The sequence below is a fragment of the Leopardus geoffroyi genome, chromosome B4, assembly GCF_018350155.1.
Source record: "Leopardus geoffroyi isolate Oge1 chromosome B4, O.geoffroyi_Oge1_pat1.0, whole genome shotgun sequence".
Taxonomy (NCBI): Eukaryota; Metazoa; Chordata; class Mammalia; order Carnivora; family Felidae; genus Leopardus; species Leopardus geoffroyi.
In genome coordinates this window covers 10,869,793-10,882,885 of record NC_059341.1, presented here as the reverse complement: position 1 = coordinate 10,882,885, position 13,093 = coordinate 10,869,793, and the positions used below count along the sequence as shown (strand labels likewise).

The 13,093-nt window shown below is 45.0% G+C and overlaps 1 protein-coding gene and 1 long non-coding RNA gene across 3 annotated transcripts in view; one reads left to right on the top strand and one right to left on the bottom strand.

The window, feature by feature from the left end:
* Nucleotides 1-10,040, top strand: part of LOC123591687 — a 49,431-nt gene extending 39,391 nt beyond the window's left edge. Inside the window, exon 5 of the long non-coding RNA XR_006709459.1 lies at nt 7,737-10,040. This is a non-coding gene — a long non-coding RNA (uncharacterized LOC123591687). The remainder of the gene's footprint in view (nt 1-7,736) is intronic.
* The window catches only part of PROSER2 (proline and serine rich 2), a 46,054-nt gene that overhangs the window by 20,119 nt on the left and 12,842 nt on the right, over nt 1-13,093 (bottom strand). For both annotated transcript variants that reach the window (XM_045466245.1, XM_045466246.1), the window contains exon 2: nt 4,288-4,504. In XM_045466245.1, the coding sequence (XP_045322201.1) occupies nt 4,288-4,425 (138 nt within the window). In that variant the 5' untranslated portion in view covers nt 4,426-4,504. The remainder of the gene's footprint in view (nt 1-4,287; nt 4,505-13,093) is intronic.

The window sequence follows — 13,093 nt, the reverse complement described above, 5'->3', positions numbered from 1 at the left end:
AAAACAGGCAGGGGTCCACACAGAAGGCACTGAAACAGGACCGGGATGTGTCCACCAACAGGCAGAAATGGGTAGTCAAGTGGGGTATGTGGCAGAACTATGTGGTCACGCCCATATCATGAGAATGTAATTTAATTTTTTTAATGTTTAGTTTTGAGAGAGAGAGACACACATACACACACAGCACAAGCGGGGGAGGGCAGAGAGACAGGGAGACACAGAATCCGAAGCAGGCTCCAGGCCCTGAGCTGTCAGCACAGAGCCCGATGCGGGCTCAAACTCACAAACCATGAGATCATGACCTGAGCTGAAACCAAGAGTCAGAGGCTTAACTGACTGAGCCACCCAGATGCCCCAATTTAATTTTTTTAAGTTTATTTTGAGAGGGAGTGAGAGAGAGCAGGGGAGGGGCAGAGAGAGAGTGAGAGAGAGAGAGAGAGAGAGAGAGAGAGGGAGAGAGAGAGAGAATCCCAAGCAGGCTTCCTGCTGTCAGCACAGAGCCCGATGTAGGGCTTGAACTCACAAACCATGAGATCATGACCTGAGCCAAAACCAAGAGTCCAACGCTTAACTGACTGAGCCACCCAGGCACCCAAGAATATAATTTAATTGTGCACTTCCTGAAAGTAGAATCTATCACGCCGTGCCCACAATTATCCTCCATCAGGTATAGTGATGGGCACTGGGGGGAGCAGAGATGCGTCAGACACATCACCGTGCTGCTTCAGGACATTACCAGGTTGAAAAGAACTGTGGAGGGCGGGCATTCTTTAAGTTCAGTTCAAAGCGATGCCCCAGAGAGAGACTGCCAGAATTAGGAACTTTGCGAGATGCTGGGGGAAGGGGTATTTTCCCTTTAGTCTCATCCCAAAGAAAAACATCTGAAGACTACTAACAAGACAGAGATACCAAATCCAACAAGAGGCAGCAGGATGAAGCAGAATCACATGCAGCCTGGAAGCTACAAGGGCGCCTGCCAAAGAGGCTGGTGTTAGTAAGCCCGACTGCGTGCTGGCCAGTTCGTCCTTACAATGTCCCTTGGAAAGAATTATTGTCCCATCACCCTCTTTTTAACTAATGAAGAAAGTAACTAATGGACAAATACACTGAATAACTTATCCCAGGTTACAAAGGAGACAAAGTTGAATGTGAACTTGGGCTTGTCTCTAATGCCCTTGTGTTTATTACTATCCTGAGCTGATTTTTAGGATACAGACTGGTTAGTAAAAAAGAAAGTAACTTTAAACATGCATAAGGATTTTTTTTTTGAGAGAAATTATAAGTATACTGGAGAATGTCCTGCTGATGCCTATTCAACCTCACCATAAAACCTTGCAGGCCAATGCTGATGGCTCATAAATCTTTATTAGAGGTAGTTAATGTTGTCCTCACTTCCCCCACCTTGACCTCCTGATACTTATAAGTGTAAGAGATTTATAGTCTCTCTCACCTTTTGAATCTAATGATATTTCTTTTTTTTTTTTTTTGATATTTATTTTTGAGAGAGACAGAGACAGAATGCGAGTGGGCTAGGGGCAGAGCGAGAGGGAGACACAGAAGCAGAGGCAGGCTCCAGGCTCTGAGCTGTAAGCACAGAGCCTGACGTGGGGCTGGAACCCACAAGCTGTGAGATCATGACCTGAGCCGAAGGTGGACGCTCAACCGACTGAGCCACCCAGGCACGTGATATTTCTACTATATTACTAAAAATGGCCATGGCAGGGGCGCATGGGTGGCTCAGTCAGTTAAGCATCTGACTCTTGATCTTGGCTCAGGTCATGATCTCTCAGTTTGTGGGTTCGAGCCCCGCATCAGGCTCTGTGCTGATAGTGTGAAGCCTGCTTGGGATTCTGTCTCCTTCTCTCTTCCCCTCCCCAACTTGTGCGCTCACTCTCTCTTTCTCTCTCTCTCAAAATAAATAAACATAAAATAAATACCCATGAAAAAAGGCTTCAAAATAAGTCACTTCTCTTTGTGACTCTGGGTCTGATACTTAATCGTATCCCTTAATAGGGACACTTAAGAGTACCTCCCTTCAAACAAGAGCTTTTATCCCTGAGGATGTATTCCTGTATATGACATCCTGACAAAGCGTCAACATGGCGCATAGTCTCCCAATTTGCCAGATGACAGACCTTAACGTCCCGTCTGCCTATACCTACATTCTATGGAAAGTTGTAGTTTCTATGGCAGTATCTTGTAAACTCCTGAGTTCACTTTACAGACTTGCTTCTTCCAGTAAAGACACCATGCGGGTACTCTGGTAGCCGTGATCCCTCTAAGAGGCCCTTTTTCATCTTCTTCTAAGTCTTCTAAGCCTGGGTGATGATGCACCACCCAGATCACCTGCTGGGAATGAAGGACATGTTCCCCTATCTGTTGGCTGTGCACCTGGAAGGTGGCCCCCCGCTGCCAGTCAATCACACACACAAGAGAGACAGAAGGTAGTGGAGCAAAGTCATTTCCTGCCACTCCTCATGGGACATAGAGGTCATTCAAGTCCTGTATGTCTTTGGAGCATGTGAGTGTGAGCCACCCTTAAGACTTGATGAAAGAGGGCATTAACTGGTTAGCATGAAGAGTGACCCTATGTGACCAGGACAGAGATTCAAACACAGCAGCTTTCCTTTCTGAAATTCAGAGCACTTGACATGCGTGGGATGTGGTCTCTCCCAGGAGGAGATGGAGGGGGGTTATTTATTATTTCATTCTCCTACAAAAGAGGCCATGCTACGAAGCAAGCTAAGAGACCAAGTTCAACAAGAAAATAATTCAAATACCCTGACTGCTAACATGCTACACCCATTTCTTTAGCTACCATGGGGCGTCTGAGAAAACCCTACACTGTTTCCCATCACCACTGGCATGGGTGGTCCCGTAGACTATAGGACCTAAGTCACCACCTCAAGTCCTAGAAATACTGTCTACAGGGGCACCTGGGTGGCTTAGTCAGTTGAGCGTCTGACTTTTGATTTTGGCTCAAGTCATGATCCCAGGGTCGTGGTATTGAGCCCCGTGTTGGGCTCTGTGTTAAGCATGGAGACTGCTTAAGATTTTCTCTCTTCCTCTCCCTAGCTTGTGCACTCTGTCTCTTTAAAAAGAAAAATGGGGGCGCCTGAGTGGCTCAGTCAGTTGAGCATCTGGCTTCAGCTCAGGTCATGATCTCACTGTTTGCGAGTTCAAGCCCCATGTCTGGCTCTGTGCTGACAGCTCGGAGCCTGGAACCTGCTTCAGATTCTGTGTCTCCCTGTCTCTCTGCCCCTCCCCTGCATGCACTCTGTCTCTCTCCCTCTCAAAAATAAATAAACATTAAAAAAATTAAGAAAAAGAATTTTTTTAATATTAAAAAAAAAAAGAAACACCATCTACCAAGCAGGCTGCTTCGTGATACTTTGGAGCATACACTCTGCTAATTACTGCCAAGTTCATCTGTCATTTCTACATACTTCTCCGTTATTAAGGACTTCTAGTTTCCTGGATATTCAGAGAGTAATTTGTACTATATTTTTTCTTCTGGTGAATGAAATCAGATAACATTTCACATTACTATGATGGTTTAAGAGAACATACAAGTAGGAGTCTATAAATTCTATCATTACTATTAACTGCTCTCTACACCATATGTATCTGTCTTATATTCAACACAACTGGGGTTAATTTTAGGGCTGAAGGCAGTTCTCCCACTAGAAGGGCCTGAGATAAACAACAGAGACCATTCGCAGTGCGGCCAACATTAACTCGCTCCTGTCCTTCCCTCTATGAAAACAAACGTCTCTCTCCTGCAACATGAGTATCCTGAGGGGCAGGGGGTGCAGACGGGTCACCTTTAAAGCTAAATGTCCTTTCTGTGAACGTCCCCAAAGCTTTCTCAGGCTGTGTAAGGGCCTGGATCCTGAGAGAGATGGATGCAAAAGCACTTGTATTTGCAAAGAGGTAAAAATCCGCTTCGAAGTGAATTTGCTTTGCCCCGTGAGGCGCTTCTCTCCTTTCAACCCTCCGGGAGCTGAACGGCAGCAGGCCCCCGCCGGTGTCCTACGGCCTTCGGGGCAGGGTCCTCTCGGCGGCCGGGTCACCGGCCACCACTGCGAGATCCATCTGGCTGCCGAGCGCAAGGCTGGCGTCTGTGCAGACCCTACGACGATGACGAATCAGATGCCACCTGACAGAGCACGGATGCGGAGACGCCGAGCTAGCGAACCCAAGAGGATGCCCCGAGACGTGCCTCCGGGAGGCGGGGGGCCGGCATAGAATCAGCCAGCCGCCGCGGCGGAGCCAACGGTCACTCACCAGCGTGACACTCCTGGAGCGGGAACCGCTGCTTCCGCTCTCCAAGCTGCCCCCTCGGCTCAGGTCGCCGAGCCTGCCGCCGGGTGACGCGTCCGGCTCCATCTCCGAAGACTCTGACTGCTGGCGGCTAACAGGCATCCCCGCGGACCCCCGGGCCCCCGGGCCGCTCACAGGGAGTGGGGAAGGGGCCCGCGTCCCATGCTGAAGCAGCAGCTACCTGTGGAGAAATGGAGCACAGGCGGACAGGGTTAGGGGGCCCGGGCCTCAGTCCCAAGACGAAAGGCTGGGCGTGGGTCACGGTCATCTGGGTTCACAGCCTCGACCATCAAGACAAAGGGAATCAGGGGCGCCTGGGTGGCTCAGTTGGTTAAGCATCGGGCTCTTGACTTGGGCTCAGGTCATGATCTCATGGGTCGTGAGTTTGAGCCCCGTATCGGGCTCTTTGCTGACAGCGTGGAGCCTGCTTGGGATTCTCTCCCTCTCTCTCCGCCCCTCCCCTGCTCTCTCTCTCTCTCTCTCTAAAAATAAATAATCTCTAAAAAGACAAAGGGAATTATGAGCCCCTAAGTTAATTTTTGTTTGCTCATTTTCATTTCTCCTTTATATCCCTTTCCATTAGGAAGATGTAAGAATCTTTTTTTTTTTAAATTTTTTTTTTCAACGTTTATTTATTTTTGGGACAGAGAGAGACAGAGCATGAACGGGGGAGGGGCAGAGAGAGAGGGAGACACAGAATCGGAAACAGGCTCCAGGCTCTGAGCCATCAGCCCAGAGCCTGACGCGGGGCTCGAACTCAGGGACTGCGAGATCGTGACCTGGCTGAAGTCGGACGCTTAACCGACTGCACCACCCAGGCGCCCCAAGTAAGAATCATTTTTAATAGACTTTATTTTTTATTAAAAATTTTTAAGTTATTATGTTGATTTAGAGAGAGAGAGAGAGAGAGAGACAGAGAGACAGAGCATGAGTTGGGGAGGGACAGAGAGTGAGGGAGACACAGAATCCAAAGCAGGCTCCAGGCTCTGAGCTGTCAGCACGGAGCCTGACATGGGGCTCAAAGCCACGAACTGTGAGGTCATGACCTGAGCTGAAGTCGGACACTCAACCGACTGAGCCACCCAGGCACCCCAATTTATTTACTTTTTTAATGTTTATTTTTGAGAGAGAGAGAGAGAGAGGGAGGGAGGGAGAGAGAGCACAAGCGGGGGAGGGGCAGAGAGCCAGGAAGAGAATCTTTTTAAGGAAAAGATGGATGGATGCACTAACAATGACTTTGGTGCTGGAAATTTGATAGATTAATGTTCTGACCCCCTCCTTTATACCTGGGGCCAGTACCTTCATGCACCTTCACACTCAGATTCAGGATTTCCCTGTGCTGATTATTGATTCTAGTCTTTTCTACCTCAGACACCACAAAATTATGGTTCCTTTCCAGCTTCACTGCAGTTCAGAGTTGAGCAAAGTGACAAGTTAGGAAATTGTGAAAGGAAGTCTGGTTGACATCTCTGAGATTCTAGACTCTCTGGAGGCTGTGATGCTCTTGCAATTTCTACATAAGATACTAAGGTACCTTAAGTTAACACAACAAGGAAGTTCATATTTTTACTTTCAGGAACAAAGACATTGAAATTCCCCCTATCAGCCCCTTAGTTTCATACTCGGACTCTTTTAGCAGGAAATTCAGCTCAGTCTCTGAACAATGGACAATTGAGTTCAACAAAACCTTCTAGAAGACCAAACAAGATTAATAGGGAATAAGGGAGTAAGCCTCTTGTGGAGGCTTATGGCAAGTGGAGAGATACAAGCCCACGTTCTTCCTTCCTAAACTGAAAATACTGCCAGGTGGCCTTACAAGCCCCTTTAAGAATACTGAGGGGTATGTGAGCTCAGAGATCCATCAGCACAACTGTGTGTGTGTGTGTGTGTGTGTGTGTGTGTGTGTGTGTGTGTGTGTTTCTATTTTTAATAGAAACATGAACATCCGCAGAGAAAGCTCAATCAGTACTGAACACCTTTAGGTGGACTTTGTCACTTAAGACTTCAAAAATTACGGGGCACCTAGGTGGCTCAGTCAGTTAAGCGTCCAACTTTGGCTCAGGTCATGATGTTGCAGTTCGTGGGTTTGAGCCCCGCATCAGGTTCTGTGCTGACAGCTTAGAGCCTGGAGCCTGCTTCAGCTTCTGTGTCCCCCTCTCTCTCTGCCCTTCCCCTGCTCACTCACTCTCTCAAAAATAAATAAACATTTAAAAAACTAAAAACACTTCAAAAATTACTGTGAGATCTTTTAGGGAAATCCCAAAGGTGTTAGAACAGCTCAAAAATGGAACTAGTCCTCTTGGTTTCTCTTCATTCTTCAGGTGAATCAGCCCAACTCAACTGGCAATTTAAGAGCAAGGCTAGGGAACAGAAGATTCTGGGCATATATGTACTTTTTGAAAGTTGGCCATTATTCCAAATGTTAAAACAAAAAGACTTAAGAAAACATTAAAAGTTTAAAATTTTTTTAATAGTAAGCAAGCCTCAGCAATACACAGACCTTATCTAAACTGTCCACACAGCCAGTAACATTCCCCATCACTGGGACCGTGAGTAGCCAGGGCCTGGGTGAGGTGGGCAGGAAATGCGAGAAGCACGCGGATGCTTCGATTCTTTCTGATCTGCACATTCCTACCCACTGACTCTGCTCTAGTTCCTTCCTGAACTCCAGTTAAGTCATGCTCCAAGGAAAGGAGGGAGATGTGGGTCACTAAGTTCCCCAGATACAACAGGGGGATGCAAGATGGGCCAGTGAGATGCTGATTCAGCCCCATGTGAGGCAGGAACCAGGTGGAATTGCCTCATCCACGGGGAAAGATCTGGAATTTTGTGCTTGTGCGCAGTAAGAGCAGCATCTGAGGCGCTCACAGGATGGCCGTAGGGTGCTAACTTAGCACACCACTCGAGAGCAGACCTCTCTCTTGTGTTCCTACGCTTTTAAAAGCTATTCTGACATGGTAAAACTATAACCTTGAGACTTTGACAAATTACTGTCTTGAAAGAACATGAGGAAGCTAACCAGCATTCCCCGGAAGGCAGAGGTTGTCGGGGAGAGAGTGAAAACCCTGGTCTGATGTCCTTCACAGGCTCAATGTGGCAATCTTCTGTGGTCTCTGAAGGATTAAGAACGAGGGGCTCCCTGGTCCTAGTTCCCTAGCAACTGAAATATGAAATCCATGGTGGTCCGCGGTGGAGAGAGCTAAGTTTTCTGAAGAGGAAGGGCAAAGAAGCAGCCCTCTCTCCTTCTCCAGTCTGGCCCGGAAAGGGAATGGAAGGAGAGAAGTAGCACGCCACACGGGGCAGACAGGTTTGACAGGAGTGACCACAGCTAGGAATCCAGGATGGTCATTACCACCCTAGAATATTTAGCCTCCTTGTCCAACCATGGGTTCACTCTTTGGGTTTGCAAACAGCGTACTTCACAACAAGGGAGACTAAGAGACCCCACAGGTGAAGAAGCTTCTACCAGAGGAGCAGAACCAGCCTTGCTGAGAAGTCCCGACAGGCCCAACACCACAGGAGCTGGAATCTGAGACACGGGTGCTCATTTCCTGTTTATTCTCTCATACTTCCTGTGCTTATCTCTCATTATTTACTAGTTACGTCCTTCTCTGGAGAGGTCTAGTATATCAGTTGAGCAGAGAGAAGGAGGTCAAGGCCACAACTGATCTACAGTCTTAGTAAATCTCCATCTGCCAAGCATTGCGGGTGGGGAGGACAGGGGCTATTTGGGGTTGCGGGACCTGGTGGGGCTGGTGGGGCTGTGGGACTTAGGCAAGTGAACACCCTCCGGTGAGTGCCCTGGAGACAAGGGAGGAAGGCAGCTCCTCTTCTTCATCTTCCCCATGCATTCCAGAAAGACCTACAATGACCTGGAGGCATCAAGCATGAAGCCCACCTTCACCGTCACCCCGCCCCATCTCAGTTCCAAATAGCTACAGTCAGGTGTACAGAACAGCCTCAGGAGCTAGGTCTTTCCATCGTGCATCCGAAAGCACCCCAACCTCCAGAGATGAATGATGCCAGTCAAAGCCCATCCACAGACGTGGTGACTTTTGGCTGTGGCACATACACCCAGCTTGGGAGATGTCCCTGAGGCCTGCCCCTCCCCACCACTCGCCATCAACCAGCAGCCAGCCCTCCTGTACTGCTTCAGATGGATCCACCCCTTTTCTAGTCCCACCACCAAGTCTGGGACCAGTTTCCCCGGTGCCCACATGATGGCAAAGCCAGGTAACTGCTGTCCTAGCTTCTCGATCTCCCTTCTTCCCTGTGCTGTTGCTGTGTTCTCACGGGATTAATCCTGGAACAGCATTTTGACCATTCTCCTAAAAGCAATCAACTTTAACCCATTCCCAAAAAGGCTTCATAATTCAAGTTTTTTCCCTACCAATCAATACATGCTTCAATTTGAGGCCTACCTTCCTCTCTGGCCTAAGCATATTCTTTAGATGTTTGCTATTTTCCTACTTCACAGTGAGCAGACAACAAATTGATGGGTAAGAGTCACCTTTTCCACAGAGGAACCTGATACAGGCACTGGTTTTTAATTCAGCGAGGTATCTGACCTAGACCTACTGAACGTATTTGTGAGGGTAAAGCCTGAGCATGTGTATTTTTTTCTGTTTTGAATGCTGCATATACTCACGATCCAATAAATAATCTATTTCAGGGGCAATAAAAGCAGTTATCAAGTTATTTTCCCAGTTCACCTAAGAGATGATATAAAGACTTTGAAACTGCTGTGGCCATAAGGCTGGAACAGAAAAACGTGAGAGATTAAAGGGAAGGGATTTTGAAATTTTCATGACTAACACGCAGGGCGGGAGTACAGTTCAAGAACAAAAAGAGAAGTGAACCGTGGCCGCCAAAATGCGAAACAGACTAAGGACCAAAAACTGTCCACTGAACTCACCAACCAAGTGACCTTATCAAGGGCTAGCAGTACAGAGACAGTCGAGTGGAAAGCACACGACAGCAGACGAACGCGGGGACGGAGGAGTGGGGTGCATAGTGAATTGTTTTAGAAGCTGGGGTGTGATGTCCGGAGCGGAGGTGGGTGAAAATAGGTGATGGGGATTAAGGAGTGCACTTGTTGTGATGAGCGCCAGGTAGGAAGTGCTGAATCACTGTATCATACACCTGAAACTAATATAACACTGTATGTGAACTACCTGGAATTAAAATTTAAAAAGTTGAGGTGTGACAGGAAGGACAAAAAGGCAGTAGCTACAGGAACTACTGGGTTGGAGAAAGGTATTTTGACTCATTGGTTTTGTTTACCTATTTTGTTTTGCTTTTAGGACTAGGAGAAGCCTACTGATTAGCTATGAGGCGAGAGAAGGTAAACAAAGCCCCATGGAGAAACCCTCATTTCCAAGGTCTGCTGGACTAGATAGCCTGGTTGGCCCGTTGAAATGGTTTTCAGATGCGGAATGCGGTATGAAAATACCTCCGAGGACTCTCTCTTCCTGGCAGAAGGACACTGTCCCATCATACAAAATGACCAGGGTAATTTAAAAAAGAACCAAATTGAACTTTTTTTTTTTTTTAAAGAAAAAAAATTCATAGCAATTTAAAAACTCAAGTGGATGGGGGTAAACAGAAGATTTAGCATAGCTGAAGTGTTGGACAAATTTAATATTAGGCATAATTTTTTATAAACGTCACAAAAGATGAGGGGAGAACTTCTTTTAACCCAAATTTAAGGTACAACTTAAACAACTACAGCAAACATCACACTTAATGACAAAAACTACAGCGACCATCACTCTTAATGACAAAACATTAAAACCATTCCCATTATCACCACTGCTGTCCTCTACTGCATAGTGTATTTTAAGTACTACCCCACCTATAAGGCAAGAAAAAAAAATGCATAAGGATCAAAAAGGAAGAAACAAAAATGTCAGTATTTACAGGTAATTATGGTATTTGTAGAAAACTCCAAAAATCTCATAAATTATTAGCATCAACAAGTGTGTTTTACAAAGTCACTAGATATAAATTAATATATAATAAAGTCAATTTCTATATGCTAGCCAGAAACAATAACTAAAAAAACATTTAAAATAACATAAAATAAAAAATAATAATATAAAACAAAATTGCACAAAGTATATATGTGTATATGTATATATTACTTAGAAATAGGTGTAACAAAAAAATAAATTTAACAAAAAATGTGCAAACTTTTTTGGAAAAAATAATAAAATATTATTGAAAGTCAGTAAGGAACTAATAAAGAGATAACCACATTCAGGACTAAAAGAGTCAATACCATAAAAATGAGCTGTTCTCCTAAAATTGAATTGCACTGAAGCTATAGATGTGGGTTGTCCAATGAACTCTGGTCATGTGTGGTTATTTAAATTTAAAGTAATGTTTTGTTTTGTTGTTTTTTTAGAGAGAGAAAGAGAGAGAGACCGAGTGCAAGTGGGGGAAGGGCAGAGGGGGACAGAGAATCTCAAGTAGGCTCCACTCAGCACAGAGCCCCATGTGGTGCTCGATCCCACAATCCTGGGATCATGACCCAAGCCAAAATCGAGAGTCGGATGCTCGACTGACTGAGCCACCTAGGAGCCCCTAAATTTAAATTAATTAAAATTAAATTAAAATATTCAGTCCCTCAGCTGCACTAGCTGTATGTCAAGCAATAATTACTGGAAAATTTCCATCATCCTAGAAAGTTCTATTGGACAGTGCAGCTAATAGAATAATTAAAATCACAACACAGCTATTCTTAGAGAAATACAATAGGCTGGTTTTCTAATTTTTTAGAGACTTAAAAAAAAGGAGAAAAAATGTATTCGGAAGAACAAAGAGCCACAAACAACCAGAAGACTCCTAAATTTCTTAATTTGTACTTTAACTTGGAGAGTTTTTATTTTCATAAAGTTGTACTCATCAATCTTTTGGTTTATACCTCATGGGTTCTGCAGACTTAGAAAGGCCTTTCCTATTCTAAGGATGTCAATAAAACACTTCCTATATGTTCTATCTAGCATTTTTATGGTTTCACTTTTCCTATTTAAAGATTGGATCCAACTTGAATTTACATGGTGTGAAGTGTGAAGGAGAGCTCTATTTCCCCACAGTTATGCAGTTACTCAAATGCCATGAATTGAAAAATGCATCTTTTCCACTGTTTTGAAATACTAAATGTTATTTCTAAATGTTTACATGGTAGGTTCTATTTCTGAATTTCCTATTCTGCTCCGTTGATATTTCTATTCATGAGGATTCAAAAAACACAAATCCTCAGGTGAAAATTGCAATTGCAATGAATCTATCTACATAAAAATGAAAGACACTATAAGCAATGCTAACAGAAAAGAGGCAGGCTGGTAGACGACGGTTTACCGTCTCATAAAAGGAACTGACAGCTAGAATATACAAAATATTCTTGTGAACCAACAGTAACAAGACAGGAAACTCATCAGGAAAAAAATAAATAAGGAATATGATTAAGCAGTTCACAGAGAAGAAATCCAAGTGACTAAGAAGTGAAAGATGTTTAATGTTACTGGTGAACAAAAGAATTAGATGTTAAAACTATTAACTATTAAAACTACCATACGCCATTATTTTATACCTACTGGATTGGCAAAAATTAGATAACTAAAAAATAACAAATACCAGCAAGAATGTGGCGCAACAGGAACCTTCATGTCCCACGGTTGGGGACTGTGAAATTAATACAACCCCTCCATGGAGCCGTCTGGCAGTGCTTAATTAGTGAAACTACGTCCTATGATCCAAAAATCCCACTGCTCAGTCTATGCCGTCGGAATTCTCCAGGAATACAGGGGAACTTTGCTTGCTGCGGAGTAGAGCTGGTGGGAATCTAGATTCGTCGCCCACTAGGGACTCCAAGAATAATCAAACCCTGGTAGACGCTTTTCCTATGCAATACTGTATACCAGTCAGAAGCAATCAACTGGACAGTGGCAGGGAGAAGTCTTGAAATGTATTCAGTGAAACATTATAATCAGATTCTTAGCACAATTCCATTTACATCAATTTCCCACCCACGCACAAAACACTGTATTTTACACCCATACCCAGGGACACAGGCCAGTGGCAGGGACAGGTGGGCACGTGACTGTCCTAGAGTATACACCTGCTTGTACCTCACTCCTACTGCTGGAGAAACAGAAAAGGAAGATGACCTGGAAGTTTGGAGAGGAATGATTCATCAGATCATTGGATCACCTGGGAAACGTGTGAAAGGTCGGGCATCTAAGGAAACGATGCGGGGACAGATGGGTTCCGACTTAATGACGGAAGAAGAGAGACCTGTGTAGTCTAGAAACCCCACGGCAATGCAGGAGGGAAGTGCTTTCAAAGGAAGGAGAAACCGCTTAAGATAAACTTTTCTTGGACTACAATTTAGCTCGAAATTAACCACGGAAAGGTTGATTTGATCCAGTTTACCGAAGAATCGAAGCTGGAACAAATATATGAAGTTCCCTCACCTTCAACTATTCGGCTTTATTCCCACTAGGAGGGGGGAAGGGAATCACACCTGACAAGAAAGACTCAGATGCCCTCCAGACAGGCTACACAAAACCACAAGGGTGATCGCTGCCTTTGTTAGTGCGGAACATGAATGGAAAAACTATCCATCTTAACCGAGTGATGTGGAGCTAGTTTTGCTCAGTGTGCCTTTGTGACACTTTCTAAAAAAGAGAACTGCCCCCACTCTTTACCAGGGTAAACTCTTCATAAAAGGAAAGACCCGGATTGTGTCCTAGGATGCTGAACCCCA